The sequence below is a fragment of the Ailuropoda melanoleuca genome, chromosome 2 (assembly GCF_002007445.2).
Source record: "Ailuropoda melanoleuca isolate Jingjing chromosome 2, ASM200744v2, whole genome shotgun sequence".
NCBI classification, from domain to species: domain Eukaryota; kingdom Metazoa; phylum Chordata; class Mammalia; order Carnivora; family Ursidae; genus Ailuropoda; species Ailuropoda melanoleuca.
Window position 1 is genome coordinate 11,978,831 of NC_048219.1, and position 17,768 is coordinate 11,996,598.

Consider the following 17,768-nt stretch of genomic DNA (forward strand, 5'->3'; position numbering starts at 1 on the left):
GACAGGACGTCTCAGTGAGATAATAGGTATAAGAGCTCTCAGTACAGTGCTTGGCACATAGCAAGTGCTCAAAGACCCTTTGCTATTATTATTAAGGGCCAACGATGTGCCAGTGTTGTATGTACACTTTCTGAATAACAAACCAGATGTCTAGCATTAATACAGTGGAGCAAAAGCAAGTAGAGGGGAGAGGAAGGAGATAGGAAGGAAAGAATGGACAAGTAGGGGAGAGGAGAGTTCCTGTCTTCTCATATGACTTACCTCTATCACATCTGGGCTAATACTTTTGGTTTCAAGTGGCAGAAATCCAGATCAAATCAGCTTGGAATAGAGAAGAAATGACTGGCTGCTGTAGTGAAGCCATAGCTGGCCCCAGGGATGACTAGCCCCAGGGACCCAAACGCCACAAAGCCCTCTCTCTTTGCCCTATCTCTGTTGTGCTGTCTGCTGGCTTCATTCTTTCCATGGCAAATGGCGACGCTCAAGGCTGGACCGATGGCCACCCTTAGGAGTTCCGATTCATCCTCACACCTTCACTTCCAGAAACAAGACAAAAATCCCTTCCATTAGTTCTAATTAGGAAAAGTTCACTAGAAGCCTCTGATTAGTCCAGCTAGGGGGGGTGCCTACTCCTGGGGCCAAGGGCATAGGCCCCTGCTAGAACTGTTTGGAGGACAGTTCTCCAAAAGAAGGGATGTGTTCAGAGGGAGGGAGGGGTTGGTGTTAGGCAGACAAAATGAAAGATGTTCATGGTAGTTGAAAGAGGCAGGGGGCTAGACAAAAAAATCAGGGACCACTCTTCCTACCCTGTGCCATAATGGAGGGGCTCTGTCAAGGCCTGTGAGGGGGATCCATCCACAGTTCATTGTGGGCATTCTCTCCCCTAAGTTGGTCTTGTTCTAGACCTCATCCTCTCCTCCTTTGCTGTGTGCTGTCAGAGGTAAGCAGGCATGTCTGGCCCCTGCCATGCCGATTACATGCTTGTGCTTGGTTATCTGTTCCGTTTCCTATCCACTTGCCCACTAGGCCACTGGACTAGGAGTAGACGCTTCACTTTGACCAGCCTGTGATCTCAGTAGTAGTAGACCCAGGTTGTGTTTGTACCTGCACGTGCTAGTGTGGTTCTGTGGGCTATCCAAGTCAGTCTACCCTCAGGACTCAGGGCATTCTATGAACCGGGGATAAACTGACCAGATCCATCTGGAACAAGAGATCCATCAACCCAAATGAGAAAAGTCTCCCCTGAATCGCATAAGTGTTGAGATTTAGACACCTTATTCTCCTTCTACCTGCCCTCCTCCTGCAATACTTGGCCTTGTTCCTTGTTGGCTTCCTCCTCTCCTTGGCCCTAGCCAATGGAGTTCCTAGACTCCCAGTAGAGGCAAAACACATGGACTTAAGAGTCAAACCAACTTGAGTCTGAGGCCTGGCTCTGGCACTCATTGCTATGTGGCCCTGCAAAACTATCTCCCTCTCTAGGCTTTTCCGGAGACGATATACTTAAAACATTGTCATCATTCTTATTAAAATATTATGGTCACATGGGATTGAGTAATAGTTCTTGGCATGAGTTAGTGCCAAACAGCCTAGGCCTAGTGCTTATGACCCTGACTTTTCCACCAGTCTGGCTTCCAGGAAATTTCAGATACCTCTGTCTACCACCACCTCCTTTCCTAAGACATATCCATCCTTCAAATGCTGCTTATATGTGGCCATTGAAGAATCAGCCACATTGCTCCACAACTCACAGGTGTTTCTTGAGGTGTGTGTGCAAGTGCGCATACACGAGTGGCAAATAAGTGAATGAACTGAAAGAATCTAAGAGTGAATTAATTGGTAAGCAAATGAGTGAATTAGTGACTTAATGAGTCAGCAAGTGAGTGAAGAAGAGTGTGTAAAATTGAGTAGATCACGCTCCTTGCTCCCACAACTAATCCAATAAGCGGTGGCATAAATTTTTCATCTTTATTAACATAAGGAGGGGTTAAGAATAGCACAGGAAACATTACAGACCACCAGCTGGCTGAGAAAGCCGCTGTATTCCTTCCCTATTGCTGCTTTAACAAATCCCTACAAATTTCGTGGCCTGAAAGAACACAGTTGTCTTACAGTTCTGGGTGGGGGGGAGGGGCAGGAGTCCAAAATGGGTATCACCAGGCCAAGATCAAGGTGTCTGTAGGGCTGCGCTCTCCGGAACTCTAGGGGAGGACCTGTCTGCTGGCCTTGCCCAACTTCTAGTGGCCACCTCGTTTCTTGGCTTGTGGTCTCTTTCTCCATCTTCAAAGCCGGCTGTGCCGCAACTTCAGATCTCTGACTCTGACCCTCTGCGTCTGCCACCATATCTCCATCTCAGACTTTCACCCTCCTGCCTTCCTCTTATAGGGACCCAGGTGATTACATCAGGTCCACCACATAACCCAGGGGAACCCTCCCATCTCAAATCCTTAACAGAATCACATCTGCAAAGTTCCTTTTACCGTGGAAGGTAACACAGTCATGGGCTTCCAGGTTTCAGATGTGGGCATCCCGGCAGAGCCATTTTCTGCCCTACCACAGATACTCCACTCAGAGGGCACGTGCAGGCAGATTCCCACCCCACAGGAAGGGGGCGGGGGGGGGGATCGAGAAGGCATCAAAGCATTTATCCGATGTCCGAGCCCAGGTTCTTTTGCTCTTCTTCTTGTGTCTTGAGCACTGGGATTTTTATTATTATTGTTATTATTTTAATTTAAATTCAATTAATTAACATATAATGTATTATTGGTTTCAAAGGTAGAGGTCAGTGATTCATCAGTCTGATGTAATACCCTTGAGCCCTGGGATTTTTGAAAGCTTCTCAGGTGGTGCCAGCATGGCCCCTAATTTGGGGAACACTGTGACAGAAGACATGCCAGGAGCACATGCTGCTACGAGTGAGGTTCAAATCTGCCCAGAGATTTCTGGAGGAGACAGATCAAGAGCAGGGTATGTCGACTCTGGGTGCGCATTACTTTCAGTGTGGGAGATTTCGGAACAACTTTGTTTGAAATAAGGTTAGAGTTGCAAGTTGCAAAGATAGTACAGAAATTCCCTATAGACCCATTGCCCAGCTTCCTCTAACATTAGAGTCTTACATGACCATGGTACTTGTATCCAGAAGTCAACATTGGTTCAGTACTGTGAGCCCAATGGAAGACTTCATTCAGATTTCCCGAGTCTTTCCACTAATGCCTTTTCTCGTGGTCCAGCATCTCCCAGAGCCCTGAGACGTTGAGTCTACTTGATCTCTAATCTGTGTCCGTTTCTCAGGGTTTCCTTGCTTTCTCAAGACCTTGACATTTTTGAAGGGTACTAGTCAAGTGTTTTGTAGAATACCCCTTGGGTTTGTCTAATATTTTCTCATGATTAGACCAGGGGTTACAGAATTGGGGAAAGAATACCATTATTGGGTAGGGTGGTATCTGTCAGCTTTCTCCACTAGAAAGACAATTTGTCCTTTTCCACACGCTATTCATCAGAGGTGTGTCCTGATGTCCAGCTCACATGGTGGGGGGGTATCAGGTCTGTCACTCCTATCACTTTAGTTAGCTTTTCCCCACGGCTTTATTACCACCTCGCTGCTCTTTATTGATAACGTAATGAGCGACACCCAGAGCATAAGTGGCAAAGCTAGGATTTGAATTCATGTCTGCCTGGCTCCCAAAACCATGTTCTTCCCACTTCCCGTTATGATCGCTAAATCAAGAGGATCTCACAGTGTCTAAGGTGAGCGCTTCCCCTCGGCTTGCCTAGATAGCGTTTTTCAAACCAGTCCATGGATTGTAACCCACAGTGGGTCATGAGCTCAGTCTGCGGGTTGCACTTTGAATAGCAAAATAGACCATAACAGAAATGGCATAGAAAAGAGTGCACCACACACATAGTAAGTATCATTTGTTATAATTTTTTTACTGTAAACCCTCTGTTTAGAGACCTTTATCTTTACAATAGGAATAAAAATAGCAGCCGCCCCCTTCCCCCACCCAGGGGCACCTAGTGGTGCTGGTTAAGTATCGGACTCTAAGTTTCAGCTTAGGTCGTGATCTCAGGGACATGGATTGAGCCTCACATCAGGCTCTGAGATCAGCGCTGTCTCCTTGAGACTCTCTCTCCCTCTGACCCTCCCCCGCCCCATGCTTGTTCCCTCTCTAAAATAAATAAATAAATAAATCTTTAAAAAAAATAGCACCCCCAACACACAACACACACACACACACAGTTATTATAAATATTAAATGAATTGATATAAGTAAAGCATTTAGAACAGAGACGTGCGCACATTAAGCATTATATGAATATTATGAAGTATGCTTGAGCACAAACGGGTCATGATGTAAAATGTAATTCTTACTGTAAACTGCAATGAACAAATTAGAAAACACTGAACTCATAGCTCCAGACTGCGATGTCAGCAGTTTATGACCTCCAGGCATCTGCCTGTTTTTGTGGTTTTATTGCAGGCACAACCACACTCCTCGGTGTATGTATTGTCTGTGGCTACGTCTGAGCTACAATGGTAGAGTTGAGTATGTCCAATAGAAACCATATGGCCCACACAGCTGAAAATCTTTCTTATCTGGCTCTCCAGACCAATGCCCTTGCCTAGAGGTCATCTTATAATACAAGGGATATTAGATGCCTCTCTGGAGGCCATGTGGCCCCGTTCTGCTACTGCCCTGGCAGGCATGCTTACCCCTGCAGAACATTCTAGGCTGTGAGACTGCTGGGTCCTCGGGCCTTGAGAAGCTCAATACCCTTCTATCCTGGACCGATGCCCACACTTGCTTTTTTTATCCACCTCCATGGCTGTTCATGGTGGAAAGCTAGAAACATGGTACATCGGTCAGGGTCCCAGCAGGAACCAGATGGCCACTCAAATGAGAATAATTTGAGGAATGTTTAATAAAGAGGCTATTTACAAAGGGAAGGGCAAGGTGTAGGAAAGCCACGAGGGATAGCAGAGTCCTCAGAGGCCAGTAAAAGCAGAGCTCTTACCACCCTTGGCAAGAAGGGACAAGGAGAGGGAGCAATTCCTAAACCTGGAAGGAGTCAGTCATTTAGAAAGGACAACTTGATAGGAGCCAAGGAGCCAAGGAGTCCAGGGTCCGAGAGCCAGCTCCAGGTGACCTCTCTAGGAGGAAGCCAGGAGAATAAATGCCCTGACATCACCTTCCTCTCTTACTGATCTATTGTTGGGAACCACAGTGACCAAACTGAAATGGAAGACACAGGGCGTGAGACCCAGTGATGTGGTCTGTGTGGGTCGGCTTCCCAGGGCACACAGAACAGAGCGGAGAAGGTTGGAAAGACTCAGCTACCAGTGCACATAGCACTGACAGAAAGCCAGCCATGCTGACCCTCCCTAAGGTTCTCCAGACTGTTCCCTCACTTCATCCCTCCAAGGCAAGAGTGTGGCCTAAACACCACAGGGTGGCCACAGCTTTTACCTTTTACTGCTTTGTCTTCCTAGACCTGCTAGGCTCCAGATGATTATCATAGGATTAATCCTTCTGGACCTTTTCATCATGAGAAGGGTAGAAGGTCATGAACGGAGGCACAAATGAGCTGCTGGGGCTTTTGTGAGACTGAGCCGAGTCTGATTCTTATCTATAGGTGTTAGCCAAGTGCTTCCTCACAACCTGTCCTTCCATCTCGGAAAAGAGCTACGTCCTATTGACCTTGGCAGCCCAGCTCAAATTCAACAAACAGGTGAGCCAACCCCTGGCCCTTGGGAGAAAGAACCAGAGTGAAGAACACTAACCATGCTGAGAAATGTGCTCAGAATAATTCGTTCCCACTGGCCTGACCCCTCTGCCCCCACCACTAGCCCAGACTTCCTCCGCTGGCATCTGAGATCGTATAGGCCTCTGAATGCAGCCACAAAACTACAGCGTGTCATCTGGAGGGTATTTCCTGGCCAGTCCAAAGCACCCATTTTACAGATATGAAATCAGGGGCTTACAGGATGGAAGGGGCTAGCATCAGTAGCCCAGCCACCCTGTGGCAGAGCCGGGGCTCAAACTCAGGTTTGGGGACTCTCATCGATTTCCATCTTTCCTTTACAGCAGATGGAAGCTGAAGGCAGTCTTGGAGGCTTGGGAGTGGACTGGGAGCCCTGGAAATGTGGTCTAGTCTCAGGCAAGTTTCCCTGTGAGGCTCAGTTGCTGAGGCTGCACGCCGGAGCCATTAGCCCCCAAGGCACCAGTTCTGAGGGGGCAGCAAGAAGCACAGGCTTGAGTCAAGCAAATCAGTCCAAATTCAGACTCCCACCTGTTAGGCTATTCTACCCTCATTTTTCTGTTAACGAGGCTCCATTTTCTAGTCCTATATATTTGGTACTGTCATCAACCACCAGTTGTGTTAACCCCAGTGCCATACAAGCAAGGACCTCAAAGTGTCCAAAGGTCACAAGATGACACTTTTATCGTCTTTTCTTTAACCTTCAGTTGGAAGACTGGTAGACTATTGGCAATGGCTTTCACAAAAAGTCAGAAGCCAACTAGTTTGAGTGTAGCCATTAGAGCTCTGTATTCTAACCCCAAGAGCCAGGGACCCCAGAGATGAGAGCAGGGAGGCCTCCTGATAGCCAAGGATTTGACCCCAATTTCATGGACTCAAGCGTAATGAGTAAAACCCCTCAAGGTTCTCCTCCGTCCGCCCACCCCACCGCAGTTTCTTCAGAGAAATGAAGAGTTCAGATGTATATAGCCCAAGTGCTCAGTTTTAAATTAGACAACTTTGTCCTGACAGGAATGGAGTCACGGCTGTCATACCTGATTATTTTTAGAGTTACTACTAAACTCTTTGAACGGCATGAGCTGCCACCATTCAAGGCAAACAGAAAGACTTCACATTTTATCATGACAGCTCTAGAGCCATCCACCTCCTCGCATTCATTATTTCCATCCTGACTTTGGAAGGCATCATGTGGCATCTCGACAATCTTACGGTGAGGAAGGCGGGCCCCATGGCTCATTACTACATCCAAAGGACTGAGAGCTCCCATAGTGGAGCAAAGCCCCTCCTCCAGGAAGGCAAGGAGAAATATGCCAGGGGAAGCACCTGCTCCCAAGCCTCCTCTGGATGGACCATCATCTCACATGAGAAGCAGAAATGGACCCTCAAGTAGCCAACCAATAAGAGTAGCCATATGCAAATGCCACAGGCTGGTGAATGATGTCACAGTCCCCTCTTCTGACTCAATAATGCCACCACCACTGAAAAAGGCTGACCGCAGACCGGAGCTCTTGCAGAGGGAAAAATTCACCGCAAGCAGAGCACCTTCTAGATTGCTCCTGGAGTGTGGAGACAGAAGTCTCTGCTGTCCAAGTTACTGAATCCAGAAAAAAAAAAATGACCTTATGAACATGGGAAAAGAAATCCAGCTAAGGCCCAAGGTGAATGTCTCTTCTTACATCCACTTTTTGCTGAATTACAGGAACAAGTTCAAGGAGCAGCAGCCAAATACCTACCTTGGCTTTAAAGAGTTCTCTAGAAAGTGTTCAGAAAAATGGAGGTCCATCTCAAAGCACGAAAAGGCCAAATATGAAGCTCTGGCCAAGCTCGACAAAGCCCGGTACCAGGAAGAGATGATGAATTATGTTGGCAAGAAGAAAAAGCGGAGAAAGCGGGACCCCCAGGCGCCCAGACGCCCCCCATCATCCTTCCTGCTCTTCTGCCAAGACCACTATGCCCAGCTGAAGAGGGAAAATCCGAACTGGTCAGTAGTGCAGGTGGCAAAGGCCTCGGGGAAGATGTGGTCTGCAACAACAGATGCTGAAAAGCAACCATATGAGCAAAGAGCAGCTCTCCTGAGAGCCAAATACCAAGAGGAACTGGAAATCTACCGTAAACAACGTATTGCCAGGAAGAGCCTCCAAGGGTCAGCTAAGAACCAGTGCAGAGGGAAAACTGACTCGGACAAAGCTGATGGATCCAATTAGAAATAAAATGCCATTCAACTGTATCGCCTGTCGCTGGTCTCCTGTATGGCGTTCGTGCGGCCACGCTGCTGCTGCTTTGAGGAAGTGAGTGGGGTGGTGGTTGAGATTGGGGTTTGGAAGCTGATCGTGGGGAAGGCTGGCTTTGGGGGAAGGGCGAATGTGGTGTGTGAGGTCGGTAGCTACAGGGCTTGGCTTGGGCAGGTGGGATGGGAGTCTCCAGGTGTAAAGTGGAAGTCATGGAGGTCGGGGCATCCTGGTTGCAAGTGCTTATTTAGGGCAGAAGACCCTCCTCAGGGTCAGGTGCATGCCAGTCCTGCCATCATCCTCACCAGCAGGGCCAGAAGCCCTGGAGTTTAGGTCAGGCTCCCAATTGAGGCCCCAGCAGAGGCTGGGAAACTGGAGTTGAGGTGGGCTTTGGGGGACTTGGTCTCTTCAGTAATTCCAGAACTGCTCCTCCACTGAGCCTTAGGTATCATCAGGGGGCCAGGAGGAGCCCCCAGGGTGGTCCCTCCTCTGGTGGGAATGAAATGCAGGGCGGATTTTACAAACACGGGCATCTGACTTTGCCCAAGTCCTGTGACCTGGAGAAAACCCTGTCATGATTTTGGTGGGCATCCACCCAATCATTTGTCTGGGGTTGGAAGCATAGAACACATGGAGTGGACAGTTACTGCCTTTATGACCATCGGGCATCCATTCCTTCTCCTCTTGCTCACAGCAACCGCCTCTGAAGTCCCCTGGTCACACTGACTGTTTCAGTTACAGGCATGTGACCCAGGGTGGTCCAATCAGAGTGGACCACAGAACTTGTGCATGGGGTCCTAGGAGAGAGCGCTGTTCTGAGGCTGCTGCAAGCCATCTGTCTCGTTCTTGGACCAAAATGTTAGTCCTTTTGGCATCAGAGTATAGTCTTGGACTTTTCACTGGAGATGAGCCCACAATATTTTTTTTGTCTAAGGCAGTTTGAATTAGGGTTCTGCCACTTAAAATGAGTCAAAAGTGGTGATTTGACACAAATGGGATTGTTCTGTGTCGGTTCTGTATTGTTCAGGCAATAACATACCATGAGCAATGCTTCTTATCAATCAATATAGGTTGGTATGGAATATTTTGAAATGGCTCTTGACTTCTCAACATCAAAAAGACTGGGCCAAAATGTAAAATTGCCTTTTTGTCACCGTGTTATGCGTGCAACAGACTTCCCTAATTCCATCTCCACTCCTATTCCAGGATGGACTTAGACTTCATCCTCTACTGCTATTGGAACTTTTACTCTCAAAACAAAAGTAAAAATACATACTTTGAAGAGTCTTATAGAACTGGAGAGCCTTTAGGGAATAGAAGGTGATACAGTGGAGTGATTCAGAAGTTCAAGGTCTGGAGTCAGGCCATTTATGGAAGACTCACGTATGCCAGATCCTGTGTTGGTTATCGGGAGGCCCTGCATAGACTGCTGTCAGGTTCCTGCCCTGTAAGAACTTCCCTTCTGATGAGACGGATGTGGGCATAAACTACAGCATGACAAAGCACAATGAATGTGAAGGCTACAACAGAGTGCCGGGGTGCGGGAGTGGGTATCCCCTACCAAGGAGACCTTTGAAGTCTTCAGGGAGGAAGCAGCTTTGTTGCCTACTTGGCAACCTTGTACTGGTGCTGGCAAGACTCCTTTTTCCCATTCCCCGTTCCCTACAGCTGTTGTTCCAACTTGGCTCTGCTTCCCCTCCATCCCAACCCCCACTCTCTCAGGAGACGCCCTCATTTTCTGTTTCATTGAGAAAACAGAGATCATCAAACATAAGTACTCTCAGTTTTCTTCTTTCTCAACATGTAATCCACACCCATCCCTTCCTCCTGGTCTCAAATCTCACAAGAAGCTAGAACGCACTTGCAACCCAATTCCCCTGCCTTCCTCAGGCCCTTACTCCTCATCGTAAAGATGCAAATCCTTCAGCCCTCTAAGCTTGCACAGGTTGGCTTAGTGCTGTGAAACAGGTGGTTCTGATCTTAATGTCTGCAGGAACTTGGGCAAGTTCTCTCCTCTGAGTCCTCCCCTGTGCAATGGGGATAATGCTCACCTTACAGCTTGTTTTAGTGAATAAATGATATAATACATGCAAGAGCATTTGGCACAGTCCTTCACACCTATTATGTACTGTGGTGGGCATCCTCTAGGGTGGCTGTCTCATGATCCACCCCTGCTAGTGTCCATACCCATGTCCCATCCCTTCTTAAACATGGGCAGAACCTGTGACTGACCCATAGAATGAAGCAAAAGAGATGAGCTGTGACCTCTGTGATTATGTAATGATCTATAAAACTCCATCTTGCTACCGGATTTGCTCTAGAGACTTTGCTGGCTTGACGAAGTGGCCAAGCTGGGGAAACTCACGTGGCAAGGAACTATGGTAAGTCTCTAGGAGCTGAGGGGAGCCTCAGACCAACAGCCACAAAAAACCCCAAAACAAAACGCTAAAGCTCCTGGTCCTACAACCACAAGGAACTGAGTGTTGCAGCAACCACATAAGCAGGGAAGTGGGTCCTTCCACAGTTGAGCCTCCAGAGGAGAACCCTGTCCTGGCTGACGCCTGGACTGCAACCTTGTGAGGTCTCCCAGCTAAGCTAAGCTGTTGCGGGATTCCTGACCCACAGAAACTGAGAGACAATGAATGTGTGAGATAATGAATGTGTGTTGGTTTAAGCCAGTAAGTGTATGGTAATTTACCTCATGGCAATAGATAACCAATGCAGTACTCAATCAATGCCCGCTTCCTTCTAATTTTAGAAGACACTGTCTTTAACCTTATTTCTCCCTCCAGATTCTACTTTATCTGTTTAATTTCCTTTCTTATGTACCCTCTTGAAGGTGGAGGAGACCCTCCCCCCCAGGGCAGATTGGATCCTGACTTGTACTCCTCTGTAGTGGTTCCAGTTGGGTTGTCTTGCTTCCAGCCTGACCTACGGGCTCTCGGTGGGCAGCAGCTGTGTGTTGTACCACACTCCTCTCTGGGAAGGGGGCCACCACACAGCTAGGCCCAGCCCTCATGCCGCCCCTTTCTGGTTTCCTGTTTGATTAATTACACGAATGTGGGTGGCCAAGTCAGAGTTTTGACAACAGTCTGCATCGCCCCAGCTGAAGAAGAACTCCATTAACATTCCTTTATGAAAAAGTCGACAGGAGGGTGTGAATCTGCAGGTTTCTAATGACTGTAATGGAATGACAGTGAGGCAGAGGGAGGGAAAGAGGAGGAGGAGAAGGGGGAGCCGGGCCTAAGACAGTGGGCTAGAGGAGAAGCACGCAGGGAGTCTGGTGTGGTGCCAGCACTCCAGACCAACTCAGCTGGCTCTGTGGCCCTGTCCTTGGGAAGAGGAAGGCAGAGTCTTTGGGCCCATCACTGTCTCAATGAATGAATCACTGCACCCTGATCCTTCTCTCCCAAAGCTTTTCCTATGTTCACTTATTCATTCATTTATTCATTTATTCAACAAATATTTATGTAAATCTTATGCCTGCAATATACCAGGAACTGTTCTGGTGCTAGGAATACAGCAAGGTCCTTGATCTCTTACATTCCAGGGAGGGGGAGGCAGATAATAAGTCAACAAATAAACACACCAGATCATTTTTTGATAGTGTCAAGTGCTCTGAAGAAAATAAACAAGGGTAATGAGATAAACAATGACAAGTGGGGTTGAGGGCACTTTAAATCAGTGGTCAAAGATGACATCTGGGTTCAGATTTAAAGGACAAGAAGGAACCAGGCATGCCAAGGTCTGAAGAAAGAGTTCTTCAAGTAGCAGGACAGCTAGTGCAAAGGTCCTGAGGCAGGAGTGAGCTCGACATATTAGAGGGAGAGTAGGGAGGCCAGACTGACAAGGTGTGAGAGGCAGTTGGAGTGGGACAGACCTTGGAAAGGAGTTTATTTTGAAATCTAAGTGCAATGGGGAGCCACAGAGTTTTCTGCAGGGAGAGCCATGTGCTTTCATTTTGACTTCTGGTTATTGGTCATTTTAGCATCTTCAGAAACCATTCAGTGCCAACAAGGGGACGAGAGCCCCTCCAAGGTCTGCAAGAGCAAGAGACAAGGCTAACAAATACCAAACCCATGACATTTTTCTTCTTTGGAGGGGAAATAATCAGGACCCTCTACTTGGTACTCGTTGGAGCAGCTGTAAGCTAAAAATCAAGCGTGGAAAGTCTAAAACTTCTACCCCTGTGATTAATTTTCCCCAGGGATGGGGAGAAGGGTAGGCATGGGTGGCAGAATATTCCATAAGGACATTTCTTCCCAGGTCTCATATGTGCCTGTGAAACAGCTTCCACTCAACCAGTGGTTCTCAACCTTGAGCCTGCATTAGGATCGCCTCAGGGCTTGTTAGCACACAGATTGCTAGGCCCCACTCCTAGAATTTGATTCAATTTGGGGGGGGAGCTGGACCTAGAATTTGCATTTCTAAAAGTTCCCAGGTGACACTGATGCTACCAGTTGAAGGCCCACAGAGGAATTCTTCTCCCTCTTGCAACCCGGGCATTCACTTGGAGGAATAATAAGAAGCAAGACTTATCTGCCTAATGGGTTTGAGAAGAGGCGCTAACCATACCCTTCTCCTCCCTCCCCCAAAGAAACTTGGCTGCAGAATGTGTTCAGGTCTGAGCTTCAATTAGTTCATTGGAAATAGAGGCAACAGGCTGATCCTCATCTGTCTTTCTCCTGCACCCACCACTGATTCCAAACCTGACAAGAATAAGCATATTTATTTATTGGGTTTAACTTAAATCCCAACAGAGAAGTTGATACCAGTTGCAAAACAATTGGTTACCATCTGGAACACACAACTGTGTTGGGATCTTTTTTTAATATATGTTTTATTTATGTATTTATTTGAAAGAGAGAGAAAGAGAGCATGAACAGGGAGGTGGAGGCAGAGGGAGAGGGAGAAGCAGACTCCTAGCTGGGCAAGGAGCCTGATGCAGGGCTCAATTCCAGGACTTTGGGATCATGACCTGAGCCAAAGGCAGACGCCCAACCAACTGAGCCACCCAGGCGTCCCACTGTGTTGGGATCTTATAATTGATTTTACCTTCCACTAAATCATCAATTGTTTGAGGACCAAAAGATCCAATTTCTGGGCTGTTAAGCTCAAGGATCAGGTCCATGGATAGGGCATGGTCCTTAGGGTGATATCACCAAGGCAGTGATGCTCCCTTGTCCTGTCATGTACCTCTAATCACACTCCCCCAAATTATACTTGCCCTACAGGTGTGCTGGAGAATAAATGATGCATGTATCATTGTAAATGAAGTCTGGTGTGTAGGAAGTACCCTATGAATGACGGTGCCTGCCCTGGTCTCTAAAGGATGGTTTAAAGGAGGTGAGAACAACATACAAAAGGGCAGTTGAAGCAGGAGGAAGCTTAGCCAGGGGCCCAAATGGGGCCATGTGATGCTCCAGGCTGGTCTAGACTTCTGGGTTGGTGGGATGCCATGAACATTCTCGAGTGGCCCATCCCCTTGTAAGTTTCCATGCACTAGCTCTCACTACCCACTGCTCCCTTTCCAATCCCTTCTCTGCTCTGGCTGCCTGATTGATGTTGTAAGACTTCCCCTTCAACAGTAAAGTGTTTCAGTGGTTGCCCATCGCCTGTGGGAGTCTGATGCAGCATAATCAAGCCACTGCTGCCTCTGCACTGTCGCCCACACTTAGCTTCTCAAGTAGCTCCCAGTGATGCCCACCTCCTGGTATTCACAGTCTTGTATAATTCCTCCCTTTATGTGTGGGCTGGACCTAGTGACTTACTTCTAATGAGCGGAATAGGGCAAAACTGATAAGATGTCACTTCTTTACCAGTGACTAGGCTACAAAAGACGATCTCTGTCTGTCTGTCTCGCTTGCTCAAAGCAAACGGACATGTTGAAAGTTGTCCTGTGGAGAGGCTCATGTGGCAAGGAACTGAGGGTGGCTTGCCTGCCAGAAAGGAACCCTGCCCACAGCCACGAAGAAGCTCAGAGTTGGACCACTCCCGGGCTCCTGTGCACACCTTTACTGCAGCCTTGTGACAGATGGAGATCAGCCACCTGATTCCTGACTGCCAGAAACTAGGCTAGTCAATGCTGTTGTTTCATGCTACTATGGTTCGGGGCAATTTGTTACAAATCAAAAGAGAGAACAATATAGATTATGGTATCAAAAGAGTATCATGAAAAATATCTAAAATGTAAGATGGCTTTGGAATCAGACCGTGGGGGGAGGCTGGGAATATTTTGTGAAGCTTGTTAGAAAAATCTGAACTTTGAGGATGCTGCCAGTGAAAGCTCAAAAGGCAGTGAGGACATGTTATTGGAAAGTGGAGGGAGGGGATCCTTGTGACGTAGTGGCAGAAAGCTTAGTGACACTGTTGTCCACAGTTATGTGGAAAGCAGAACACGTGCCTACTCAACTCCGTGATCCAGCTAAGGACATGTCCAAGCAAAGTGTCGAAGGCGCTTTCTGGTTTCTTCTTGCTGCGTAAGTGAGAAAGGGAGATAAATTGAAGGAAAGATTGTTAAAAAGGAGCCAGGACCTGATAGTTTTGAAAATTCTCAGACTCCCAAGACGGCAAAGGACACTAAAAATCAAGAAATGGCTTTCCTTCACTGTCAGGGAAAGGTGGTCTGGAGATAAAGTGAGGGTGTGACTGTCCCGCCTTTGGGTGAGACCTCAGGGAGATCAAAAGAGCACAGTGTCAACCCAGCAATTGCACTACTAGGTATTTACCCAAAGGGTACAAACACTGTGATCCGAAGGGGCACCTGCACCCCAATGTTTATAGCAGCAATGTCCACAATAGCCAAACTATGGAAAAAGCCCAGATATCCATTGAAAGATGAATGGATAAAGAAGATGTGTATCTATACACAATGGAATATTATGCAGCCATCAAAAATGAAATCTTACCATTTGCAATGATGTGGATGGAACTAGAGGGTATTATGCTGAGTAAATAAGTCAATCAGAGAAAGACAATTATTGTATGATTTCACTCATATGTGGAATATAAGAATTAGCACAGAGGATCATAAGGGAAGGGAGGGAAAACTGAACGGGAAGAAATCAGAGAGGGAGACAAACCATGAGAGACTCTTAACTCTAGGAAACAAACTGAGGGTTGCTGGAGGGGAGGTGGGTAGGGGGATGGGGTAACTGGGTGATGGGTATTAAGGAGGGCATGTGATGTGATGAGCACTGGGTGTTATATGCAATTGATGAATCTGAAAATAATGTTGACTAATTGAATTTAAATTTAAAAAAAAGAGCATAGTGTCTGTCACACAAGGCCCTTTAAAGAAATTAGGCCCTCTAGATCAAACAGCAGGGCCTCTGGGAAGCATCAGAGCATTGTCCATTGTTCATCTTAGCAGATGCCCAAGGTAAAGAGAGGTTTAGTCCAAAGAAATCTGTGGAATTGGCTTCTGTGTAATGAGTGAGTTTCCGATTTAGAGAAGACCCCCAAAGGTCTTAAGAAACCTATCATTAGAAGAAACACTGTTACCTTGGACTGAAAAGGACAGAGACAGTACGAAATAAAAAGAGGTCACTGGACTCCCCAAATTCTCAACATATGCTTTCTTCCATGAAAAAGAGAAGAATAACTCAGAGGGAGGAACCAAGAGCTCAGAATGTGGAGCTGCAAGCCATGGGAAATGATTCCCAGATTTTGAAAGTAATCAAGAAGTTTCCCATATTTTCCTGGATGGATTTCAGAATAGTTATGGACCAGGGTCTCCCTTATGCCTCACATTTCCCCCCCTTTTTGAGTAGGAATGTCTTTAAGCATGACCCTATGCCTGTCCCACCACTGTGTGTTGGGTATGTGGGGGCAGGCAATGTTTCTCTCTCTGGTTTTGTAGAACTACAGTTCCAGAGTAACAGTCTTCTAGAACCTGCCTTTGAGGAACTACACCCAGGAGCCTTGTCCATACCTGAACCTGGTTTAGATCATATTCTGGACTCTCAGCTGATGCTATCATGGGATGAGACTTTGGGGGACCTGAGGAAGGGGCAACTGCATCAACTGCATTTTGCATGTGGAAGGGGAAGGAGTCATTGGGGACCAGTGGGCAGCCTGTAATAAGGCAGCATCAGAAATGACTCCATGATCTTCATCTCCTGGCATTTGTGCCCTTGATCAATCCCCTCCTCTTTGTGTGGGCTGGACCCAGTGACTTGGTTTTAGCAAGTAGGATACAGCAAAAGTGGTAGGCTGTCCCTTTTGAAATGAGGTTATAAAGGACTGGGCCTCCTGGTCTTATTCTCTCCCTCTCAGACTTGCTCTAATGAAGTAAGCAGCCATGTTGAAAGCCACCCTATGGAAAGGCACTGAGGTGGTCTCTGATCAACAGCACTGGCGCCCTCAATCCTTCAACAAGCTTAGAACACACCTTCATTCCCAACTGAGCGTTGAGAGGACTGCACCCCTGGTAGATACCTTGATTGCAGCTTTGTGAGAAACCCTGAGCCAGAGGACCCAGCTAAGCCACACCCAGATTCCTAACATACAGAACATTCAAGACAATAAACACTGCTTAAAGCCATAAGTTCTGGGGCAACTTGTTACACAGCAATAAATGCTTAATATTCCCACCCAAAGGCCCTGCTACACGTTATTTCCCCCAGAAACATGATACCCTCATGGTCTCCTCAGGGCCTTTGCACATGCTATTCCAGGCTGGGATCCTCCTCCTTACCTTTTAGATCTGGTAAACTTCTACCTTCAGAGGAAAGTCAGGTCAGGTGTCCCTTCCTCCAGGAAGCCCTCTTTGACTCTTCCACCCTCCTCTGTGCTCCCATAACACATCATCATCCCTTTGCAGATCACATTGTATCACCTGTTTGTCTCTTAGACATGTGGAGAAGGGCAGGGACCTTGCCTTATTCATCCTGATACCCTTAAAGTCTAACACAACGCCTGACATGCATTCAAATGATAATGTAAACATTTACTGCATTTCTATGCCATGCTGGTGCTGTTTGAGGCGATTCAGATGTAGTTATTTTATTTGGTAATAAACCCAATGAGGCAAGAACTTTAAACACCCCTGTTTTGCAGGCAGGGAACTGAGACTCTAGGCTGAGTGCTCAGTGCCTGCTCGCTGGAATCATGACAGGTACGTTGCTCCTCTTGTCCTATGGTTGGCGGGGGTTGGTCCCCTCCTCTCAGGGACTCTGCAAAGGGCAGAGTTGGTCCAGAAGACCCCCTGAGCACCAAGACACATACTCTGTACTTGACTGGTTACAGAATTTTGTATTTCCAGATAAATACCTGGATCTATCTCTTGGCACCTCCAAGAAAGGACTTGGCTGGCATCCAGAGGATTTACTGGGCACCAGAAACCACACCTCCAGCTCTCTGCTCACAGCTGTGCCTCTGGCCTGCAGGCAGAAGAAGCATTTTCCTACCCCTCACACCCTGTCATTATAAACCACATAAATTCCTCGATACTCATGTTGAAATGAACAGATGTGGCTCTGTATTTTTAATGCATTATCTGCAATTAGCAGCAGTGGGCATGGAGGAGCTCTGCCAGCCCTGGGGCTGCCCCTTGCAGATGCAGCTGTGAGTACATTTGTGTGGAAGACTCTGGCCAGACTCCTCTGGCGAGCGGGAGAGGGAACTTCCATCTGTAGAGGGTCTCCTCTGCCAGGAAGCAGAAAGAGGACTGCTAAGCCTGATTGTCATTGCATGGCCCGCCTGGGCTCCCTTCCACCCATCTTGCTGCTGAAACACTCTGAGGTGATGTCCTCCCAGTGGGCAGACGGCAGTCCTGAAAGT

At 47.4% G+C, this 17,768-nt stretch overlaps 2 protein-coding genes across 2 annotated transcripts in view; one reads left to right on the forward strand and one right to left on the reverse strand.

Moving 5' to 3' along the window:
- Positions 1–17,768, reverse strand: part of CSMD2 (CUB and Sushi multiple domains 2) — a 590,718-nt gene that overhangs the window by 323,187 nt on the left and 249,763 nt on the right. The gene's annotated exons all lie outside the window — the stretch shown is intronic.
- Positions 7,257–7,984, forward strand: HMGB4 (high mobility group box 4). The gene has a single exon (XM_002917139.3). The coding sequence runs from the start codon at positions 7,380–7,382 to the stop codon at positions 7,959–7,961; it is 582 nt and encodes a 193-aa protein (XP_002917185.3). The 5' UTR covers positions 7,257–7,379; the 3' UTR covers positions 7,962–7,984.

Coding starts and splice junctions, on each gene's coding strand:
- HMGB4 (XM_002917139.3), top strand. CDS start 7,380: ATGAACATGGGAAAAGAAATCCAGCTAAGGCCCAAGGTGAATGTCTCT.